The 24,930-nt window shown below is 41.5% G+C and overlaps 1 protein-coding gene across 2 annotated transcripts; it reads right to left on the minus strand.

Moving 5' to 3' along the window:
- Positions 1-1,236: 1,236 nt before the first annotated feature.
- LOC139562082 (cGMP-dependent protein kinase 2-like) lies at positions 1,237-23,104 on the minus strand. 2 transcript variants are annotated; one of them, XM_071379402.1, is made up of 19 exons: positions 22,884-23,104; positions 21,638-22,181; positions 20,136-20,302; positions 19,572-19,685; positions 18,612-18,717; positions 17,168-17,231; positions 16,994-17,071; positions 16,708-16,802; positions 16,254-16,322; positions 13,063-13,161; positions 12,728-12,878; positions 10,639-10,775; positions 9,150-9,239; positions 8,888-9,029; positions 8,629-8,792; positions 8,211-8,333; positions 7,514-7,576; positions 4,401-4,467; positions 1,237-4,292 (listed from the first exon to the last, which is right to left on the minus strand). In XM_071379402.1, the coding sequence occupies exons 2-19, from the start codon at positions 22,105-22,107 to the stop codon at positions 4,197-4,199; spliced, it is 2,295 nt and encodes a 764-aa protein (XP_071235503.1). In that variant the 5' UTR covers positions 22,108-22,181; positions 22,884-23,104; the 3' UTR covers positions 1,237-4,196. The 2 variants fall into 2 exon arrangements, with proteins under 2 accessions (XP_071235503.1, XP_071235504.1); XM_071379403.1 differs by having other exon boundaries at positions 22,865-23,104.
- Positions 23,105-24,930: the final 1,826 nt, after the last annotated feature.

The following is a 24,930-nucleotide window of genomic DNA, read 5'->3' on the forward strand; positions in this document are numbered from 1 at the left end:
GTATATTTCCAGAGGGTGTGGTGGGTATACTACAAGCTACATACCTTCCCTGCTAAAGATAGTAGCCCTCCTATCAGGCTCTTTCCTGTCTCCTTCAGGAAGTGTTTGGCCTCTGGGTCTCTGAGAATGAGCTTTGGTACAGGAAACAGACATGGATGAGCGACGCTCTGTTCAGCTCTATGTGTCTCTGGCTGACAAATGACCAGTCAGGGGATTGCTTACCTCAAATGCTTGACGGATCGCACTGAGCTTGATGTTGATGAAGGCATCATCCTCACTTTCTGGAAGGTAGGGTCTGTGATAAGAGTACAACGGGACGTTTCACCAAGTGTAAATGTTCCTGAGTCATGCTTGGCTTGTCAGCTTGGTTGTCAAAGAGACAAGGTAGTATATCATCTTTGGACATAATGAGCTCTATTGATTAAATTCTTGGCAGAACGCTCACCTCCAGGAGTTTGGGTACATTCTCACATCTGTGTCGCCCAAAGAGAAGCTTCTCTCCAAGCACCCACTGCTCTGGAGGTACAGTCGTTTAACAAGGTCACAACAGTACATCCCCTGAATAAATCCAGTATAACGTGTCTATGGGCCAACTCTGACTCCTCGTACCTCATAGCAAGGGAAATACATCTCCTCTGAGATTGAGTCTTGCTGGGGCATCCCCTCATCTGAACCTGTATGTATTGGGAAGGACCACACTACCTGAGAATTCACATCTTCCTTACATTCCTAAAGGTATTAGGACTTGACTTGTATACAATACCTTCTCTTTCTGAGCCAATCAGAGTCTTGCAGAGAGCCTCAGTTCCCCTCAGGGCCATGTGCCATAGAGCTTGCACCACAGGCCTGTCTCTGGGACCCTCCAAAGCAACACAAAACAACATCAATCACGGGTCACCGTTTTCTATTTGTGGATCCCTGATTTCTCTTACATTTTAGATGTTACAATTTTACACAGATATCTTTTCTCCCAAAGAAAGGTTGACATCTTTATTTTTGACTACCTGTTTAGAGGCATTGTTCTCTTGGCTCTGGACCTCTGATGGCTGCGATTCATGAAGCTGGTCAGATGAGGGTGTCATTGCTTCCCTAAAATCTTTGTAAAGTACAATTTGAGTGGTTTACAAAACAACAGATATCTCTTCAAAGCCACATTTTCAAATAATGCCAATTCAATGACGATATTACAAGTAATTTCCCGCCCCAAAATGACATGAAATGATATTGCTGTAAAAGGTTCTCATTCTGTCATGCATCTGAAATATTTATTGTTTTTTCAATTGATTATGATGTCATTGCCATGGCTATGTGACTACATCCAAGAGCAACAACAACCTTGTAAAATTTAAAGAGGTATCAGGTATTTAAAATATGTTTTATTATAAACAGAATAAATATTGGGTTCATTTTGGTAACATCTACAAACCCATATACTGCAATAGAGCTTTGCTCAATAAGTTAAGAGTGCACATTAGTTTAGGAGTTATGTAAAATACAGTAATGGCTGCATTAGTACCAACAACTGTTTAGCATGAATGGAAGGGAAATATATCCTTCCTCACAAATTTCCAGTACATTCAATGCAATGTGACCCTAATTATTGTCTCGGTTAAATTGTCTCGGCCCATCTTTCTGTTTTGTATCTACAGTACAATGCATTTTCATTTACAGATCATTTACAACCATAATGACTTCCTTCAGTTAGTGATACAATTGTACAGATGCCATACTGTATTTTGTGAAATTTAACTCAACTAATTCCCTAAACCGGCCCCTTTGGGAATAAAGTGGATTCATGACTTAATGCGCTGTTTTCCCAAACAAGCTGGATCAAACCTATTATATAACAACATAATAATGGCTGTCCTGAGGATTTGTGAGAAAAATTATATTACGTCTTCTGATAAGACCACACCAGGCAGATAAGGCATGATCGAAGGACAAAGCATGTGTAGAAGTCTGATTATACATTTGATCAACATTTAGAGCACAATTTTTTTTTTTATATGAACATACACTACATGGACAAAAGTATGTGGACACCCCTTCAAATTAGAGGATTCAGCAAATTCAGTCACACCCGTTGCTGACATGTGTATAAAAATCGAGCACACAGCCATTAAATCTCCATAGACAAACATTGGCAGTAGAATGGCCTTACTGAAAAGCTCAGTAACTTTCAATGTGGCACCATCACTTTTCCAATAAGTCAGTTCGTAAAATTCTGCCCTGCTAGAGCTGCCCCGGGCAACTGTAAGTGTTGTTATTGTGAAGTGGAAACATCTAGGAGCAACAACGGTTCAGCCGTGAAGTGGTAGGCCACACAATCTCACAGAACGGGACCGCCGAGTGCTGAAGCGCGTAGTGCATAAAAAAAATCTGTCCTCGGTTGCATCACTCACTACCGAGTTCCAAACTTCCTCTGGAAGCAACGTCGGGAGCTTCATTAAATGGGTTTCCATGGCTGAGCAGCCGCACACAAGCCTAAGATCAGCATGCGCAATGCAAAGCGTCGGCTGGAGTGGTGTAAAGCTCGCCGCCATTGGACTCTGGAGCAGTGGAAACCCGTTCTCTGGAGTGATGAATCACGCTTCACCATCTGGCAGTCCGACGGATGAATCTGGGTTTGGCGGATGCCAGCTGACCTAATGCATAGTGGTCTGGGGCTGTTTTTCATTTTTTGAATTTGAGTTTATTTTATTTTTACAGGGACAGTGCACATTAATCAACGTTTCAGTAAAAGTGCCGGTTTTAGCCAGCTGGCTAATTTTCAACCGCAGTCCCAGGGCAGGTTCGGGCTAGGCCCCTTAGTTCCAGTGAAGGGAACATTATAGACGATTCTGTGCTTCCAACTTTGTGGCAACAGTTTGGGGAAGGCCCTTTCCGGTTTCAGCAGGACAAAGCCCCTGTGCACAAAGCGAGGTCCATACAGAAATGGTATGTTGAGATCGGTGTGGAAGAACTTGCCTGGCCTGCACAGAGACCCGACCTCAACCTCATCGAACACCTTTGGGATGAACTGGAACACCGCCTGCGAGCCAGGCCTAATCGCCCAAAATCAGTGCCCGACCTCACGAATGCTCTTGTGGCTGAATGGAAGCAAGTCCCTGCAGTAATGTTCCAACATCTAGTGGAAAGTCTTCCAAGAAGGGTGAAGGCTGTTATAGCAGCAAAGGAGGGACCAACTCCATATTAATGCCAATGATTTTGGAATTAGATATTTCGATGAACAGGTGTCCACATACATTTGGCCATGTAGTGTATCTACATTTTGGAAGGCTGAGAACATCCTCGAAGGTTGTTGTTATTGTTTAGGACACAAATTAGGCACAGCACTCTGTCTGAGGGAAAGAAGGGAAGGGAACACTGCCGCTACCTCTCTCGCCAACTAAGGTGCATGAATTGAGGTGCAAACTGAAGTTGAAAGGAGATTCAGCAACTCTTGGTTGGTGAAGTAAACAAAATAGCTTTTTTATTGTCAAACCAACGTGTTTTGCCTTTTGGCCTTCTTCAGGGTTTTTACAGAAGTATTGTGTGTGGTATGTATTGAGTGTAATATGGCAAGGACAATTGGTCTGATTTCTGCTACTTATTTAATCACATGATATTTTGTTTAGCTTTTCTCATTGTGATTGGTCCCCGAGTCCATAAGAGGCTTTTTTGAAATGTATAAAACCTAATTTTGGTTCACTTCTGTAAAAACATTGAAGAAAGCCAAAAGCAAAAATGCATTGGTTTTAATTGTAACAATAAATAAGCTTTTCTATTTATTTGTCCTCCATCAGTTGCTGTCTGAGGGAAATAACCCAATGGACTGAGATTAGGGTTTTTGGCACTCAGTCTTTCAATCACTTGATGAATGTCCTTGTTGTCTCATGAGAGTTTCATGTGGCACTTCACACACTGTTCTTCCGGCCAAAAGCCTAAAACACAATTCTTAAGAGGCAATCTTCTCCGTCTACAGGCCAGAAAGGCAGTAACAGGCAGGCAGTCATGATGTCAAATCTATGGCAAGTACGGCAACCACAGGGAAGAGATGGGATTACAGTATTCAGTCATGGCTGCTTCTGTGGAGTTGATTGTTTTTAAGGCAGATAGCACAGTTCACTGCACTAGCGGAACACTAGCGTCAGGTAGTAGAGTTACACCACCTATATGGACACAAAGCTTTAGGGTGTAGAGGCTCCAGGGGCACCTCAGAAGTCCTTGTCCCAGCCTGACAGTTCGTCTGGTGTCTCCTCCAGCTCTGGGGGAAAGATGTCAAAGTGGCTGTGGTCCATCGGCCCCTTCAGCTGGGAAGAGGAACATCAAAGAACACCGGTCAGATACAGTCACATCCAAGCACTTCTTTAGCGGTCATGTAGTCTTTTTTTTGTGGTAAATGTAATATTACACATCACCTCTCTCTTCAGTGGCGATATGAGCTTCTGGCGTCTCAGCCCCTCCCAGTTAAAGCCCTGGAACCACCTGCAGGATGTCACAAAGAGGCAGCTGTTCATTTTCTGTCAGAACTACAGATCCCACCATCCCCCAGTGCCCACACACTACACCAGAACCAATACAATACAGCACAGTCTGTATACTGTAGATATTGCATACATGCACAAGTTACTCCACAAAGACAGCTCTCACCCTACAGGACCCCATTTCAAGCAGTGGGGAAAAAATACAATTCTTCTACAGGAAGCCACACACACACACACACACAGGAGAATGCAATCATAGCAACACCAAAAACAGAATGACGTCCGTCTGCTAATAGGGTCACTAATGTTTTCATACCATTTCTAACAAACATCATTCGCCTACACAGAACATCTGTCCAAATACCAAACATAAGTCAAAATGGCACTCGCCATTTTATAATTTGCTCAGTGAGTTGAAAACAAAACCATATTCCTCCGGCTTCAAACATTAGTGCTCTGATGATTTGAGAAGAAGCCAGCTCTGCCAGTCCTATGGTCTATTAAGGCTCTACTCTGCTGAGTAGGGGGACAACTGCACCCCCCATTCTCACAGCTAATTGCTCCCAGGTGAAAGTGCTGTTTGTTATGCAATACTGCCTGTTGTGACATGATACTGAAGAGGAGGGAGGGAAAGGTGCTCATCACACAATTATTTGCACAGTGCAGGGAGAATTTTACACCAATGGAAGTTTTAATACGCTTCTGATATATTTAGCCCAATGTCTCTAAGTGACTGAATGATCCATTACCAGCTAGCACATAACGTTCTGAGAACCATATGTTTCTTAGAGAGTGTGGTTGTCCTATGGTTATTTGCACACACCACAACGTTCTGGGAATGGTGCAGGACAGTTGCTTGGCTTTGGAACATTCTCAGCAAATTTAAGGAACTTTGCAACAACAAAAAAAGTAATTTTCTTGGTACTTCATTACATTTACATTTAAGTCATTTAGCAGACGCTCTTATCCAGAGCGACTTACAAGTTCATGAATTTATCAGAACGTTTCTAAAAGTTCAAACATGGTTACATTTAAATTAATATTTGGTAATGTTCTAGGAACGTTCTCCAACTAGTTTGACATTGGGAATGTTCTCAAATAGTTCAGAATATGTTAAGAAACAACATTCTTCCTTGGGAATTTCAGTACTTCAGCATAACATTTCCTACAGGTTTCCTCCCAGTTCTATATAAAGTCATGTTCTCAAATTGTCCAAAGAACGTTTCAGTGCATCATACATTTTTGGGGATATCTGGATATTCGAAACACACTTGTTTTAACAAACTTTGTTTTTAACCTGATGCAATACTGCGCGCAGGAGAGCGCCCAGGAGAGGCTGGCGCTCTAGTGCCGGTAAAATGGGAGCGAGCAGACAGCGGCAGATAGAGAGAGACGCTACTCGGCTACAGCCAAGACTAGATAGAAAACAGTGTGGCTGCTACAAGTTATCATCCCATATAATAGTGCCTGTATTGACTGGAGTAGCCTAGCCAGACTGATTGATTGAAGCTACATTTAGCACTTTCTCCCCAACCCCATTCATATAAAAACAACAGCCAACAGTTGGTTGCTCGTTGTAGCCTACTCCTTCTCAATTCGCTAACTTTTAATTACCTAATTTTATTCCATCTTGCATTGCATTAGTGAACTCTAACTACATTTGCTATGCTTTGATTGGCCAAGATAAACAACTAGCTACACACGTGAATGCTACCGGATGGCTACCGGTCCTTTTTAATGGGGCGCATGTCATAAAAACTACATTGAAAAGTTTGGTGTTTGATTAAATGAATTATTTGAAATGCCATTATATATCCTTGTATGTAACAATATCACATGCATATATTAATTTAATTTAGAAAAAGCCTTTACAGTGTTAAAATAGGCCTATACATTTTTGGGCCCAAAAATGAATGCTCACACGAGTATTTGATTATTCAAATAACCGTGCACATCTCTAGTTCAGAGAACATTCTAAGAATGTTATTTAAAAACAGTAATTGTGTTCTCAGAACTTTATGAAAACTTTCAATAAAAACCACAAGAAAACAGTAACATTCTAAAGAATGTTCTAAGAATGCTAAAAACATAGCATTCTTAGATCCCCTCTCAGCAAAACTCTCTATCCTCACTCTTGTTAAGGGTGTTCAGGTGTGTTGGCTGCGCCCCTAATTGGCCACACCTGATCTTAATGAGTGCTTGTTTCCTTTGAAATCGGGTCTGTTTGAATAGACTAAAATGAACAGCTTTGTATGAATAAAAAAAACATAGTATGTTAGCTCCATCCTGGTGGCGTAGTGGACTAATTCCATGGATAGAAAACGGAAGATCATAAGTTTGAATCTCACTGACGCTGTGTCACAATACAAAATAAATGTGTTTGCATTACAAATTAATTTCTCTCTCTGCTTGGAGTTCAAAACAGCTAAACTGAGATAGCAGTGTTAATGGAACATTTTAAGGGAGTTATTTAAAGAATTTGTTCAAAACATTCACAAAAAGTTGAGAATGTTTTTGAAAGGTTATTTACTACCTTCAAATAACCTTACTTTTTCTGTTCTCAGAAGGTTAATAAAACATAAAATCTCCCAGGAAAACTTTCAGGGAACCATAGTAAAATGTTCTCAGAACCTCCCTGCAACCTAAAACTTTTGTTCCCAGGACAAGCAACATTTTCTTCCGTTCTTTTTTTACCGGTCAGGAAACACATGACTTCGTTCCGAGAACCAATCGGAAACCAAAAACATACGTACCCACCTACAACTTCCAAGGAACCGAATGTGCTAGCTGGGTAGCCTACTGGTTATTGAAGGCACCACTGAGCAAGCTGTTAAACCTGAGCTGGATTCGTATTGCATTGGACCAGAAATCCATCAATGGATTAATCCGTTAAAGAACACCAATTACAAATTGTATATTTCAATTGTGCTTGTATCCTTGTATGGTGCATAATTAGTATCACAATAGCTGATGAGTGTCTAGGATATTGGATCTGTCTAGGTGTAGAGTGGTGTTGATGATGCTTCATTAACAAGAAGTGGACCAACTTGTGTTTCTTAATGTCGATGATGCCGTTCTTCTTATTACCAAGCCTGTCCACAGGGTTAAGCCTAGGAGAAGGAAATGATGCATGGGTCTGTTATTGTTGACAACCATCTGGACAAACAGAATGCTGATAATGTGATTGCAACTAATACCCTATACACATGAAAGCAGATTGATATTGTACAGTAGATATGACGCAGTCTGTTTGATTCAGAGCTGGTCTGGTTTGACATGTGATTTCCTGATGACATCAATGCAGGTCACTCACGGACCAATTACTCGCAATGGTTTTTGTCTGGTCAATTACTACAGGCCCAATTGCTGTGTGACTGAGCTGGCCAAAGGGTTTGAAACATGGTGCTCACTAGCATTATCCAGTAGCCTATCGGTACAATATAAACATGTTATTTTGTCATCTGAAATGGTGATGCAAATAAGGGTTGCACTACATAGTATTGTTTTTGTGTTGGCTTTACCTCAAACAAAGTAGACAGATACACTGCTTAGTTCATTCAACTACAGCCTCTTATCATCAGAGGCACAAACCCCTACTGGGTTAATAGGCATAGCCTAAAATCTAAAATCTAAAAGTGTGTGTTTGTATGTGTGTGATTAATAAAAATGACTAATAGTAAGCTGTCCCTGACAACACTTCTATTGGCAAGCAAAGCAGCAGTTTGTGATGCTACAACCACATACTTGCAGAGTCTCCTGATAAGGTCATCGGGGCGCTTGCTGATCCTCTTGGGGAAGTCAACCTTTTCAATCCCATGGAGGACCATGGTGTAGATCTTAATGGGGTCGGTTCCGGAAAAGGGTGGACTAAAAGAGGTACAAAACAGAAACTTAGGGTTCCTGTTAATGGTGACTATAGAAAAAAAATCATGGTTTCATGGACATGCTGGAAACACTTAGACAGCCCAATGCAGCCCAAAAAGCTATCTCAAATAGTCTCTCATACACTCAACCTCTCCATGTCAAGCTGGTTACCATGGTTGCGGAATGGGGCCCTAATGCCTAATGGTTCCTCTCAAAGTGAAGTGTTCGTAGAGACAAATTGAAGAGCAGCACCATTTTTACTAGTACTGTGAGCCACATGTCAGACTGTCATAGTGACCTGCCAGTCAGTAGCTCAAAGATGAGGATCCCCAGAGACCAACAGTCAGCTCCAAAGTCATGGCCCTTGTTCATGATGACCTCTGGAGCCACATACTCTGGGGTCCCACAGAACGTCCATGTCTTCTTCCCCAGGCCTATCCTCTTAGCAAAACCAAAGTCTGCCTAAGGAAACAGACAGATACTGTAACATGAACATACTGTATATGACTATGTACAAACAACTGAAAATGAGCAGTGATCAAATTAAGGTCTATTACCATTTTGACATAGCCTTCTGCATCCAGTAGTAGGTTCTCAGGTTTCAGGTCTCTGTAGATGATTCCTCTGGCGTGGAGGTAGTCAAAGGCTTCCAGGACACAGGCAATGCAGAAGCGGGCTGTCTGCTCCTCAAAGGAACTCCTGCATCACAGTCAAGACCAACATTCAGACACATACTAGGACTTAATACTGATGATTGATTGGCATTATTGATTCCAGGGTTTTGGGTGTTTTCGCAGATGTAAAACAACCTACACTCACATGTCCCGTAGTACACTCCACAGCTCCCCACCCAGGCAGACCTCCAGTAGCATGTACACATATTTGTCATCTCGGAATGTCCGAAACAACCTAGAACACAAAGTGACATTTAAGAGGACTTAGTGCACAAGGACCATCTGAACAATACTAACGTTACTGTTCTGGAGTTCTTAAAGACATGAGGTCTTCTGCTCTGCAGTATATTTCTTTGGATGATGTACTTTCAAGCAGTTAAGCTGCCATTTGTTTCGCATTGGATCTGTTTGTCAATTGAGGCCCAAAGAACAACTCTATGAATGCAGATGGAGAGAAAGGACCATTTTGAGAGAGGGAAAAGAGAGACGTGTGAGGATGGAATGGAACTTTCCTTTTTTGGGTGGCAGTTGGAAGCTGTGTTTGCCCAGGACTTTTGTCCTTGAATGTCAGAGGGCAAATAAATCAAACCTCAGTCTACACTCAGCATTGAGACACCAGACAAACTGACATTGTTTAAAGGGACTCCTTAGCAACTCCTCCCGGACCATAGAACATCTCTCTCTCTCAAGAGGAAAAAGTTCAAACTTTTCTTTCATGAACCACTTCTTGTCTCAAGGTCAACACCCTTCACTTCCACAGTCCCCTATCAATCTGAGAGCTGACCTAAGATACAAAGGCTTGTCTGTATAGGCTATTCAGTGAAATGAGACCTTTCACTTTCAAGTCATGGGAGTCATGGCAATGGAACCATATCACTTGGGAAAAAATAAACGTCCCTTTGTCGAAAACTGTAGAAGATCATGAGCATATTTGTAAAAAATCGTACAAATCTTAAAATAATCAAAAGTATGTAGGGAAGACTACTGCCTCATTTATATTACACATTTGACTTTCTGTTTGAAACCACACTCTAAACATGCATTATTCATATACTAGATGAATACAATACACGCTTTATTAATTTCCATTGTGACTAAAAACAAACACTCTCTTCTCTGTTTCATAGGACAATGAATTTGTCCTTCACTCAACTGTTCATTTATGCATTCAGCGGACACACGAGGTCCTACTTTGCATAAACCGACCTACTGCGATTGCATGATATTGTATATATGTCGCTTTCCTCAAACAGTAGAAGAGCATCTTTCAAAAAGCAATTGGTGATAGAAAATAGAGTACAAAACCTATGAGATGTTTTACATGGGAGGCCTTGTAAACATCAATATGGGTTGTCTACCTCTTGCTCTTGGGGTGAACGTGATTGTCACAAGGTTCATTTCACTGTTTCATTCCAGGTGACAGCAGTCTGGATGAATGGGTATATTGGAGATCCTTGACACTGCTACAAACAGGTACCATGTAAAGTACTCTAGGAAAACCATGTCAAAGCTTGAAGAAAAGCATGAATAAAACACTTTGAATGTTTACAATGCTTTGGGGACTCTGTAATGGGCATTGTTGTCTGAGGATAAACCTTGAGGATCAGAGAGCAGCATGAGCACATGACGCTGACCTGACTATGAAGTGTGAGTTGGTCTGCTGAAGGATGTTCTTCTCAGAGTAGATGTGCTCCTGTTGTCTTGTGTCCACAATGTGCTTCTTTTTAATACACTTCAGAGCAAATGTGGTGTCTTCATCTCTCAGTTTCACCTGCAATAAAACAATTACTCATATTGTTTACATATACACTGAGTATACCAAACAATAAGAAAACCTTCCTAATACTGTGTTGCACCTCCCCCTTTTGCCCTCAGAACATCTTCAATTCGTTGGGGCAAGGCCTCTATAAGGTGTCGAAAGCGTTCCACAGGGATGCTGGCAAATGTTGGCTCCAATGCTGTTGTGTCAAGTTGACTGGATGTCCTTTGGGTGGTGGACCATTCTTTATACAGACGGGAAATAGTTGAGTGTGAAAAAGCCAGCAGCGTTGCAGTTCTTGACCCAAACCGGTAAGCCTGGCACCTACTACCATACCCCATTTTTAAAAAACATAAATATTTCACCTTTATTTAACCAGGTAGGCCAGTTCAGAACAAGTTCTCATTTACAACTGCAACCTGGCCAAGATAGAGCAAAGCAGTGCGACACAAACAACACAGAGTTACACATGGGATAAACAAACGTACAGTCAATAACACAATAGAAAAATCTATATACAGTTTGTGCAAATGTAGTAAGATTAGGGAGGTAAGGCAATAAATAGGCTATAGTGGCAAAATAATTACAAGTTAGCAATTAAACACTGGAGTGATAGATGTGCAGAAGATGCATGTGCTAGAAGAGATACTGGGGTGCAAAGGAGCAAAAAAATTAATAACAACATGGGGATGAGGTAGTTGGGTGGGCTATTTACAGATGGGCTATGTACAGGTGCAATGATCGGTAAACTGCTCTGACAGCTGATGCTTAAAGTTAGAGAGGGAGATATGAATCTCCAGCTTCAGTGATTTTTGCAATTCGTTCCAGTCATTGGCAGCAGAGAACTGGAAGGAAAGGCGGCCAAAGGAAGAGTTGGCTTTGGGGTGGCCAGTGAAATATACCTGCTGGAGCGCGTGCTACGGGTGGGTGCTGCTATGGTGACCAGTGAGCTGAGATAAGGCGGGGCTTTACCTAGAAAAGACTTATAGATGACCTGGAGCCAGTGGGTTTGGCGACGAATATGTAGCGAGGGCCAGCCAATGAGAGCATACAGGTCGCAGTGGTGGGTAGTATATGGGGCTTTGGTGACAAAACAGATGGCACTGTGATAGACTACATCCAACTTGCTGAGTTGAGTGTTGGAGGCTATTTTGTAAATGACATCGCAGAAGTCAAGGATCGGTAAGATAGTCAGTTTTACGAGGGTATGTTTGGCAGCATGAGTGAAGGATGCTTTGTTGCGAAATAAGGAAACCGATTCTAGATTTGATTTTGGATTGGAGATGCTTAATGTGAGACTGGAAGGAGAGTTTACAGTCTAACCAGACACAGGTATTTGTAGTTGTCCACATATTCTAAGTCAGAACCGTCCAGAGTAGTGATGCTAGACGGGCGGGCAGGTGCGGGCAGCGATCGGTTGAAGAGCATGCATTAGGTTTGCTTGCATTTAAGAGCAGTTGGAGGCCACGGAAGGAGAGTTGTATGGCATTGAAGCTTGTCTAGAGCTTTGTTAACACAGTGTCCAAAGAAGGGCCAGAAGTATACAAAATGGTGTCGTCTGCGTAGAGGTGGATCAGAGAATCACCAGCAGCAAGAGCGACATCATTGATGTATACAGAGAAAAGAGTCGGCCTGAGAATTGAACCCTGTTCAAAGACACTTATATCTTTGTCTTGCCCATTCACCCTCAGAATGGCACCCGTACAAAATTCATGTCTCAATTGTCTCAAGGCTTTAAAATCCTTCTTTAACCGGTCGCCTCCACTTTATCTACACTGATTGAAGTGGATTTAACAAGTGACATCAATAAGGGATCATTGCTTTCATTGAAAAAGCAGGTGTTCTTAATGTTTTGTACACTCAGAATATGTTAAATTGTTTTTATAGCAACTGTAGGCCTATGCCCTATGCTGTTGTTTTGGACATTGCTTCGGGTGGTGTGACCCAAACATCAGGCCACTCACCAGCTCTACTCGGCCGAAGCCGCCCATGCCCAGTGTTGCTATGACCTCCAAGTCCTGGAAGGGGTCATGGGTAGGGATGACGGCGATCCTCTCCCTGAGCCGACACACCTCCTGGGCCTCTGGGGACGAGTCGATAAGGGGGGAAATGGGTCTGTGGAAGGAAGGGGAGAAGGGAGGGGGCATCATTTGGGTTTAATGGTGCACTCCTAAATATCTGTTTCTGCAGACAGTGAGGCCCTAAAGTTTCTGGGGTGGGTGGGTATTTGTAAATGTAGCTGCCATTTGTTATTTGAATTATGTGTGGTAACAGTAATTTTGTGGCCTCCACTACTCACAGTGCATTTCTTCTCTCGTCGCATCGGGAGAGCTCTTCAACGTATTCCTTCAGGTATGCCTGCAGTTCCTCATAAGTGCCCACCATCTGGTTGAAGTTGCTGGAGAGGTAGCACAGTTTTTTTTCTTCTCAAATCGCTTTGGTGCAATTTTCACAAATAACGTCGTACTTTTTCACAACTCCTAGTACAAAACTCTAAACAGATCATCAAAAAAGCAGTTGTGTCAAAACTCTAAACACATTATCAATTGACTGAGTACAACACACAAAATCATACAGTCACTTTCTGACCAAACTTAATCAGTGTTTCATCTAGAAATACATGTTTCGCATTGCAACACATGTTCATATAAAGTACTTGCCTCGCACAATTTAATTCTCATATCACTTTTGCTTCGACTGTCTTCTCATTTCTCAAAATAGCTTTTACTATTACTTAATCCAACTGCTCTTAATTGATAATCACTTAACCGTTGGGTAAACCTATAGATTTTAAACGGGTTTGTCTACTATATACAGATTTTAAGAACTCCAGAACTAAAATATATGTTTGTAAAGTATAAACATATAAATTATGATATATACTGTAATGTACAATTATGATCATGACTAATATGATTTGACTCTAAACGAATTTTAAACAAAATCTGATATTGACAAGAACAGAGATGTACTGTATGTAACAAATACATCCCCTATACAGTATACATTAAGTTGCCGGGGTCTTCTGCTGAGGGTTCTTTACACTGATTTAGTCAAATTGTATTGGCCAACAGAGTACTGTAATACATGCCATTTACACAGCAGACGCTTTTATTCAAAGTTACATGAGTAAGTCCCTACATTTTTGTATTTAACCCCAGTATGAATTTAACCCACAATCCTGGTCTTGCTAGTGCCATGCTCTAACCAACTGAGCCACACAACATTTACATTACATTTAAGTCATTTAGCAGACGCTCTTATCCAGAGCGACTTACAAATTGGTGCATTCACCTTATGATATCCAGTGGAACAACCACTTTACAATAGTACATCTAACTCTTTTAAGGGGGGGGGGGGGGGGTTAGAAGGATTACTTTATCCTATCCTAGGTATTCCTTAAAGAGGTGGGGTTTCAGGTGTCTCCGGAAGGTGGTGATTGACTCCGCTGACCTGGCGTCGTGAGGGAGTTTGTTCCACCATTGGGGTGCCAGAGCAGCAAACAGTTTTGACTGGGCTGAGCGGGAACTGTACTTCCTCAGAGGTAGGGAGGCGAGCAGGCCAGAGGTGGATGAACGCAGTGCCCTTGTTTGGGTGTAGGGCCTGATCAGAGCCTGAAGGTACGGAGGTGCCGTTCCCCTCACAGCTCCGTAGGCAAGCACCATGGTCTTGTAGCGGATGCGAGCTTCAACTGGAAGCCAGTGGAGAGAGCGGAGGAGCGGGGTGACGTGAGAGAACTTGGGAAAGTTGAACACCAGACGGGCTGCGGCGTTCTGGATGAGTTGTAGGGGTTTAATGGCACAGGCAGGGAGCCCAGCCAACAGCGAGTTGCAGTAATCCAGACGGGAGATGACAAGTGCCTGGATTAGGACCTGCGCCGCTTCCTGCGTGAGGCAGGGTCGTACTCTGCGAATGTTGTAGAGCATGAACCTACAGGAACGGGTCACCGCCTTGATGTTAGTTGAGAACGACAGGGTGTTGTCCAGGATCACGCCAAGGTTCTTAGCACTCTGGGAGGAGGACACAATGGAGTTGTCAACCGTGATGGCGAGATCATGGAACGGGCAGTCCTTCCCCGGGAGGAAGAGCAGCTCCGTCTTGCCGAGGTTCAGCTTGAGGTGGTGATCCGTCATCCACACTGATATGTCTGCCAGACATGCAGAGATGCGATTCACCACCTGGTTATCAGAGGGGGGAAAGGAGAAGATTAATTGTGTGTCGTCTGCATAGCAATGATAGGAGAGACCATGTGAGGATATGACAGAGAACACACAATTAAAAAACAAAACACAAGACCCCTACAATACAATTCTGTAAAATGCAATACCTGATTATCATAGATAATGACTACTTGTACCGTTCAAGTGCCTGGACTACGTGGGGGAAACATCTCCATTTGTGCAGCCATATCTGAAGATGGTGTGGTAGGGCGTAGGCCTCTACTTGGGTCTTACAATGCTGCACACCTCATTGACTTCCTCAATGAGATTAAACAGGCCTGTCAAGGTGAAGGGGTCATGTATGTCATTGTGTGGGATAATGTCAGGTTCCACCATGCAGAGGTGGTTCAGGCATGGTTTTGGGCCCATCCTCGACTCCTGACCCTTTACCTGCTCCCGTTTTCTCCTTTCCTCAACCCTATCGAGGAATTATGATCATCATGGAGGTGGAAGCTGTATGATTGTCAGCCACATGAGCCTGCCACCCTCCTTCAGGCCATGGATGAGGCATGCGATGACATCAACCCTGATCAATGTCAGACTTGGATTCGCCATGCCAAAAGGTTTTTCCCCAGGTGCATGAACAATGAGGACATACACTGCAATGTGGATGAGAGCCGAATGGCCAAATGCTCAAGACAGGCTTGATGCAAACCAGTGCCTGCTAAACATTATGTTTCTTTCATTTGATTACATTGTTAAAGGTGTCCTCAATTATCAAACCTTTGCTCACACATGGGATAGAAATTATGGAAATGTGATATTCAGTCAATTTGAATGGGGTAGTGCAAGTGTATTGCCTAATGTGAAAACAGTGTAATGTACTACAATTTACAGTACTATAGCATATTACTTTCAGCACTTCAAAGGGCAATTTTGAAACATGTATCTTGCATTTTTTCCCTATTGGATATAATGGTTGTTAAAACAGCTAAATTGAGATGATATCATTATGTTGCTTTGATGATTAAACCAATGTACTCATTATATTTCACAGTAAACTGATATTTTGGATCAGTGGTTATGTGGTGAAAGATGTCTCCAAACAAAATGAATGCACAGTGAAAGGTTTTGAAAGACTGGCTGCCTTGCAAGTGTTACCAGTTTGGAGTTTTGTACTACGTTTTGAAAATTCAACACGTTCTTGTGAAAATTGTACCAAAGCGATACAAATGTTTTCAACACATGACTGTTGTTTCATGTTAGTATTTGTGTACGAATGTTTAGGTGTGTGTGTATGCGTCTGTGTGTGTGCAATGAAGCTACTCACTCTCTGTCCACCACCAAGCACTGTGTGTCATTCTCAGTGGAGATTATGTTTGCTGAACGCACATCCTCACTGGAAAGAGACAGACACATTTAATCAGCAGAACTACACAGAACTGAAACCAATTGAAATTCACCACATAATTATACAATAGCTGTTTGATAATGCATGTCTTTGTCACCAGACTAACATTCCATGACCCACTACTCTACAATATTGTGAAAGGATTTGATTGAAACTGCGGTGGTAAAATGTGTGGGTTGTCAGTCAGGGGGCTAGCCTTAAGAATTGATTGATATACTGCAGGACAAATACATTTTAACATGGGAGAAAGAGGGAACCCGAAGTACTATGTTACAAGTGTGTTTGAACTTGGTGCTCAAGACAAACCAGGCCAGAGCGATTTTACCCATTGAACATTTTGAGATGGTTAAAGAGATCAGTAAACAGATCTTACCTTATGAGCGCTTTTTCTCCAAAGTAGTCGCCCACACCCAGAGTCTTTATCTCCTGAGGCTCAGTACAGCCCTCTGTGGTCTGGGTGACACACACCTGGGCAGAAAACACAGCATGTTAAGTGCTACCTCTTTTTCCCTCGATCCAAAATGGCTGACTTGTCTGCAATAAGATTGCATGATCTATCATGGTTTGATAAGAGCTTTAACTGCTCTGTAATGCCAGAGAGGAATGTGACTCTTTTCAGCAACAAAGATGAACAATGACATTTGTGTCCTTTCTCTTACCTCTCCTTTAGCTATAATGAAGAAAGTGTTCCCTTCCTCGCCCTCCCGAATGATATACTCTCCTTTATCAAAATAGTCCTAGAAATGAGACAGAATATTACCTTTTTACATCAACAAATCTTCCCAAATCACCAGTTATGAAAAAGTCTGGTTAGAAAAACAGTAAAGGCTCACAATTTCCAGACAGTCAACGATTTTGGCAAGCTTCTCTTCTGGCAGGTCTCTCAGCAGAGATACACTGTACAAGATAAGTACACAGAGAGTTATTGGGGAAAACATGCAGCTAATAATGTGGATTTAGCATTGTGACATAGCGCCAACAACTTCAAAGATAACCTTGTTAATAGGATACAGTCAGGTCAAAAATGATTGGCACCCTTGATAAAGATGAGCAAAAAAATACTGTATAAAATAAATATTACAAATAGTGAGCTATATCGTATACACCCCAAAATTGGGAAACTATATTATTTTATCCTAATACAATTGCTCAGAGAAAGAGATTTTTTCTCTAAAAGATAGGGGTCAAAATAATTTGCACTCCTGTTTTAAATACTTTACGACACAAAACCCACCACTGGTGAGCATGGCCAACGAGCTCTATTTTCATGTCATCCAACAAATGTAAACACATGGAGTTTGCTAAACCTCATTGGCACTTGGATTGGAACCATTGCTATGGTCAGATTGTATGAAAGTATAGCTCTTTGGCCATGCAAACCAGTGGTGGGTTTCGCTTCAAAAGAGGGATGCATATGAGGAAAGAACCCCATACCTACTGTAAAATATGGTGGTGGATCTTTGATGTTATGGGGCTATTTTGCTTCCACTGGTCCTGGGGCCCTTGTTTAGGTTAACGGTATCATGAACATTACCCAGTACGAGGACATTTTAGCCAAAAAACCTAGTTGCCTCTGCCAGGAGGCTGACACTTGGCAGCAAGTGGATCTTCCAGAACGACAATAACCCCAAGCACACATCAAAATGTGGGCGGCAGGTAACCTAGTGGTTAGCGTGTTGGGCCAGTAACCGAAAGGTTGCTAGATCAAATCCCTGAGCTGACAAGGTAAAAATAATCTGTCGTTCTGCCCCTGAACAAGGCGGTTAACCCACTGTTCCTAGGCCGTCATTGTAAATAAGAATTTGTTCTTAACTGACTTGCCGAGTTAAATAAAGGTTAAATAAAAATCAATGGCCATCTCGGTCTTTGGACTGTGGTTTGAATTGAAGAGGGCAGACAAAGGATATCAAGGATCTGGAAATATTCTGTATGGAGGGATGGTCGAAGATCCCTCCCAGTGTCTTCTCCAATCTCATAGAACATTTTAGAAAAAGGTGCCAATATGATGAGATGAGATATTGAACTTGTTTAACAAAATCTCTTTCTCTGAGAAATTGTATAAGGATAAAATAATATAATTTTCCAATTTCTTTGAGGATACAATATAGGTTACTATTTGCATTATTTATTTTATACAGTCTTTTTTTGCTCATCTTTATCAAGGGTGCAAAAAATGTTGGACCCGACTGTATATGCGTTCGCAAATCAAACTGTTCTTCAATCTTCCATTTACATCAATGCCCGTTTCAGGCTTGAGGACCAAGCTCCTACATGTACCTGCGTAGGAAGCTGAAGTACTCTTCTTGCGTAGCCTGTGTAGATTTCATCATAATACTCTGGAAGGTCTGGCGGTCCAGAGCCCAGATATGAGCCTGGGATACAGCTGGGCATGGGAAATTACAAGTCCAATCAACACACCATATAAGATCAGACATTCACAGGGCCGGATACTCTTATAATGTTATAGGAGTTGGCCAAACATTCCATGAACATTTACTCATTTTAATATCTGAAAGAGGTATAGTGACTAAACTGCTTGGAGTAACCCTGGATTGTAAACGTATATATCTCTCATGGCTCAAAGTAGAGGAGAGATTGACATCATCAATACTTGTTTTTGTAAGAAGTGTTGACAAGCTGAACACACCGAGCTATCTGTTTAAACTACTAGCACACAGCTCAGACACCCATGCGCACCCCACAAGACATGCCACCAAAGGTCTCTTCACAATCCTCAAGTCCAGAACAGACTATGGGAGGTGCACAGTACTACACACACGTACACATGGATGTTGTATTGTAAATATGTGATAGTGAAGTAGTGGCCTGAGGGAACACACTCATGTATTGGGTAAAGTGTAATGAAACGTAACGTCATGTAATATTTTTAATTGTATAACTGCCTTAACGTTGCTGGACCCCAGGAAGAGTAGCTGCTGCCTTGGCAACAGCTAATGGGGATCCTTAATAAACACACAAATACAAATACTATTCTATGCAAGATTAGAGGAAGCAGCTGTTGAGTAGGAAACTGTGTGAGATATGGTTTGCATATTCTAATGAGGATGTAATAGTCCCTTGGTGACTTCTCAGAAAATTATGCTGCTTTGTGTCATACATGGATACTTGTATGTCATATGCATGGTTTGTTGCATGATTGCACTTGAGTATGAACACTTAGTTTATGATGTGTGTGGAGAAGTACTGTATCTCAAAGGGGACTAAAATAAAACCCACCTTTCACTGTTGCAGTTCTCTTACAGTTGTACAATATAGCCAACTCTCCAAAGGCGGTCCTGGGACGCATCTCTCCGAGCAATTTGCCGTTCTGCATGACCTCTAGCAGGCCATCTGAAGACAAAAAACTTAGCATGAGTATAGACAAACAGCTAAATACGGTATGTGCTGTGTACGTGCTACAACCCACAGACAACCCCGTTGTGAAGAAGTTATTAAAGCTGTAATCTCCTATGGGAAGATTCTGCATGTAGACCGAAGATTCTGCCGGGACTGAATGGGATGCATGAGATAATGAGCAGCATTAGTTCTGGTTTGCGGGTTTTCGTCATGTTATTTGGACAAGATTGGGCGAAGGAGGTTCTTAAACTGCTTTGCCTCAAAAACTTTGCATAGATCGGAAGGTGTTTTTTGGGGGGCTGAGAGTTTGTGGGTGGAGTGGAGACTTTTTTGCCGGAACTTTCAATTTCAAACGCATATGGACACAGAAGTCAATCACGCAGCAGACCAAATTACGCAAGATTTTACTTCTGGGTTAACTGAGATTAATAAAGTTGATATGACCTGCCAGCACATAGAGGTAGTTCCCTGGTTCTCCCTCCTGGATGACCAGTTGGCCCTCAGTGTAGATCCTTTCATACATGCAGTCTACCATCTCCCTCATGTGCTGTGGATCCAACTTCTTCAGGAAGTCATTGTTCATGATGGCATCATTGATCAGCTTCTTGGTGCTGGGAGCAGGAGGAGCACAGTTAAGAGGCACAGAGAAACACCTCCAAGTAGACACTCTCTACTTTTAGAGGTCAAAGGTTCACTTCACCTACAAATCAATATTCATCCAACGTTTAAGTTGTACGCCAAATATCAGATATCAAATATCAGAATTATATTTTGAATAATGTAGTTTTATTGCCTCTGGCTAACTGTTCTGAACTAAATGATTCAATATATTACACACGTACATTAACAATGCATGCAGTGTCCTGGATAGCACCCTCAAAAGCAGATTTCACATTATTTCACCTTAAACAGCCCCCTAAACCAAACATACAGTAGGGGCCGCTAACTGGTGGTTGAGTTTGCACCACCATGAGTAAGAGCTTAAGTTAATCACAAGAGACTTTCAATCAGGCCATTACTACTGTATTTTTACTACCGCATTCATGTTTGATTTTCATAGATGGACAAAGCACTATATTTTCCCTAGTCTCTAAACCAGTCACATAGAAGGAGACAAACGGATGATGTAGTACCATTAGGCGTGTCAGTTTCCCCCTGCATCCCTCTTAACTATAAGGCCTCTAATTATTACATCAGACAGCCGAGGGCCAGTCCATTAACCTAAAATGGACCTGGTGAATGGACTAAAGCAGGAGAGTAGGGGGCAGGCAACCGAGGTCTGCTTAATTAAAGCCATAATGATCCAGCCCATGCATATTGCATATAGATGCTCAGGCCTTTGTTTCCCCGTGTGCCTTCCTATTCTCCCCAATGCTAATACAGGCTTTCAAATCTCCTTGGAGTGGCAGACACTACAAAGGCTTGGACAGAGCTCCATACCGTCTTATCCTTTCAAGAGGAGGATTGGGCCGGGATTCAATCCGATTCAATCCGATTTGGACAATGTGCCATTTAAAGGTCATTTACGATTAAGCCGGCAGTGTTTACCCTGAATGTGTTCTCCGCAAACGCGGGGACATTGCTTTTAAAACGTGCATTGCGGACAAAGCGTGATCGGATTGAAAACTGTGCATGCACAGTAGCCTACACCAGACTCCGCTGAGCACAAATAATGATTCAAGGTAGGCTTTATTATCACAGATCCAGCTGATTGCTTTTAAACTTTGGCGAACATTTCTGCTTGCATGTCATGACATGTGTCCAATTATCACATATGTTACAATGCAACTGGGTTTATATGTGTAAAGAACAGGCCTTTGTGAGTAAACAAGAGAATAGGAACAAGTAGTCTGGGCTGTCCACCACTACATGGAACTGTTTTGGAGTTATTAACCCTCCAATAACCTCAACAACATTGTGTGGTTCTGTTGATCTCTGACACCCACCTGGAGTCCTTGCGAACACGTGCCCTCTCTATGGACACATGGTGGGCTCTGAAACCCCCACAGAAGTGCCCTGAGGTGGGCTCGGCCGACACGCCCTCCTTGGCCTTGAGCCTACGGTGGACCTCCACAGCCACTCTGTGGAAGCGGGTGGGACCCTGGTTGATGACACTGAGCAGGCGGTGGCAGTTGGGAGTCAGAGGGGAGCGGCCTAGGCTGTTGTAGCCGATGGCATCCTGAAGCTTTTCTATCTGGGAGACTTTAGCCTCCAGCTCTCTCTGCAGGCTCTGCAGCTGCAGCTCCTGGGATTTTAACTCCTGGTCCCTCTGGGCCAGCTCTTCTTCCAGGTGGGCTATCCTGAGCCTCAAGGGCTCCGTGTCACACACCTTGAGGCTGGAGGCCAGGAAGCTGTCCTCTGGCCGTGGGGCTTTGATTGAACCGTTGCCCATGGCCAGCTGTTGGCTGGCCACCATAGGAAAGCTCTTGGTCACCCTCGTCTAGTCACTGATATGTCTCCGTCCGGTGGCCGGTGAAAAGTATTTTCTCCCTGAGGAGGAATTTATTTATGTTATACTTTCTGCTATAATGCCTTTAGGAATACAAATAGATGTGATGTGCAACAGAGAATCTTGAATCCACAGGAGACACATCCCTACGATCATATTTCAACAACTAACTATCTCTAAAGAAGATAATAGCATAAATGGAATTCGGTTTAACCTCCAAGGAATGAAACTTGGAAAAAATTGTGTACATGACTGTGAAAATAAGGAAGCCTAGATTTCTGCCTTCATTGCACAGAACTGATACATTATCCTATAACATACATGTTGCCATAACTGAGATACAATGTATCAATATATCTTGAGAATGATATTCTATAATAATAGACAGAGAATGTTATTCTATTTCTATGATATTGAAACACTGACATGCATTTGCTGCAGCAACACAACAATAATACTGAATAAAAATGCCACGTGTCAATTGTTTTTGTCATTTAGCAAATGCTCTTATCCTCCCGAGCGATTTACAGTTAGTGCATTCATCTGAAGATAGCTAGGTGAGACAACCACATCACAGTCATATATGTAAGTAAATCATTAGATAAGTTCACGTCACACAGTCACATCATGTTTCCTATCATAGCCTAAATGTAATTGCACCACAATTTCCCAAAATAATACCATATCTATCGAATTTTAGAAAGCAAGCTGCTATTTTACTTACAATATCGTGGAATACGTACCCGACTTCTCGAAATGTAATACCGTAGGCTTTTTCATAAAAGCTATGAACGAGCCTCTCCAGGTATTCAAACACCTGTATAAACAAAGGTCATCTCCTTCGAATGGACTGGAATCTGTGACATCCTCCTCAAAAGCTTTTTCTCGTAATGTTGAGTACTGATGTGGTAATAATAGTACTTCTACTCAGTCCAATGACGGCAAAAAAGCGAACATCTGTTTTGAATTTGGCTACTCCTGGTGGCTACCCCTGGTGGTTGCATGGTGTTTATCAACGTAGAAACAGTTATTAAATACTGGCCATATTCGCACTTTGCATTGATACTGTAAGTTTAAATATAGGCGAATGTCTTGATTACCTCTCTCAAAACTCAGCTGATTAGCCTACCTTTGACCAGGTTTATCAGAATGGATGCTCTATACCATATAAAGTCTGGCTACTGGAGATTATTTCCACAAGGTTTAATTGAGAGATGCCTCTAGCAACAAGGGACAAGGGTTAAAATGATAACAATTCACTTTTTTATTTTTTTATTATTGACAATGTTCTCAAAATGTATTGAACAGTGAAATAATGATTGGCAATCAGTGACGAAAGCTGCCATTTATGGTTTATAAAAACCGTTTCTGGAAGAAAGAAACAGCACCTTTGACAGCATACTCAACTCTGTATTACATTTTTTTTTTACTGACGACTCACATTGACTCTCAAGAAACAAAATGTTGACACCTCAATTCAATGTTCAAATGTTACATTTCATTCATTTTCAAGAGTCTGTAACAGCAGAGGAAATTATAAAAGGTCACTTAACTGACATAATTCCTCATTTTGTGCAGAAATGGCATATCAAATAAATTCCCAAAGTATTTTGCTGAAACAGAACATAAGTTTGTAAAATGTCACTGTTGCTGTCAAATAGTAAATAACGCTTACAAACAAAAATATCAGCATGCAGATGGTTTTTACATCAAATGCATTGAAATAAATGCCCTCATATCCGTTCTCAGTTAGCTACTGAAACTGATTATCACACAAACTGGTTTTATAATATAATACATCTGGATTTCTACCTAGCACACTACATAGTAGATAGTTAAGAAAAAACTAAATGAATGTCAACGGCAGGTTAACTATAACGCAGTACTATATAACAGTCTTCTAAAATAGTTTCTATGTCCTTAACTATCTCTCTCCTAAACTGCTTTAAATACACATAATGGTGATGACATCAAAAATTGATACATCCACTTAATACAAAACAGAATGCATTGATCAAAGACTGGCATAAACATATCTGTAATGTCGACTAAAGTGATGAATCAAATAACTTTACAGTGGATACAACACCATTCCTCAAACAAATCTGTGTACTCTTCACATGAGAAGGCATTAACTGTAAATTGGCTTTGACTAAAATCAAGAATGAATTGAAGACTTAATTGAAGGGTTTTTGTGAAGTGTTTTTCAGTAGAAACACAAATATTCACAAAGGACCACATTTTGTGCTCAGGTCCAGAAATAACTTCACATGACCTATCATCAGTTAATAAGTGTTTTTCATGAGTGACATGTTCTAAGATATTATGTGTTAAATAGTTATATTTGAAGTATGCATAATTACATGAAGAGTACACTTAATATATAAATACAGTAAAAGATGAAGACAAAGTCAATTGGGAAATGTATACCAAGAAATATAATGCAAACATGTAATAATAATGTCCAGAGAAGATATTGTAAAACTAAAGAGTACTGCCATTGTGCAAAATATCAGTGAGAAAAAGCAGAAATGAAATTCACACAAACGTTCAAAGATGACCCTACAGTAAATGAACTAAGGTGAATAGTGTTTTGAATACATTGTTACAAAAGAATGAATGATTCTTTGAATATAGCTACTATCTTCATAGGAGTATTCAGCTTAATAAAGGACTGTGGGCGGTAATGTGACACATTTCCTGGGGACGATGGACTCTCTTGTTTGAAAGATTTGAGGTGAACCAAATAATCTTACAATCAAATGAAAACCTTCAAATGGCCTAATTACA

The sequence above is a fragment of the Salvelinus alpinus genome, chromosome 32 (assembly GCF_045679555.1).
Source record: "Salvelinus alpinus chromosome 32, SLU_Salpinus.1, whole genome shotgun sequence".
NCBI lineage: Eukaryota > Metazoa > Chordata > Actinopteri > Salmoniformes > Salmonidae > Salvelinus > Salvelinus alpinus.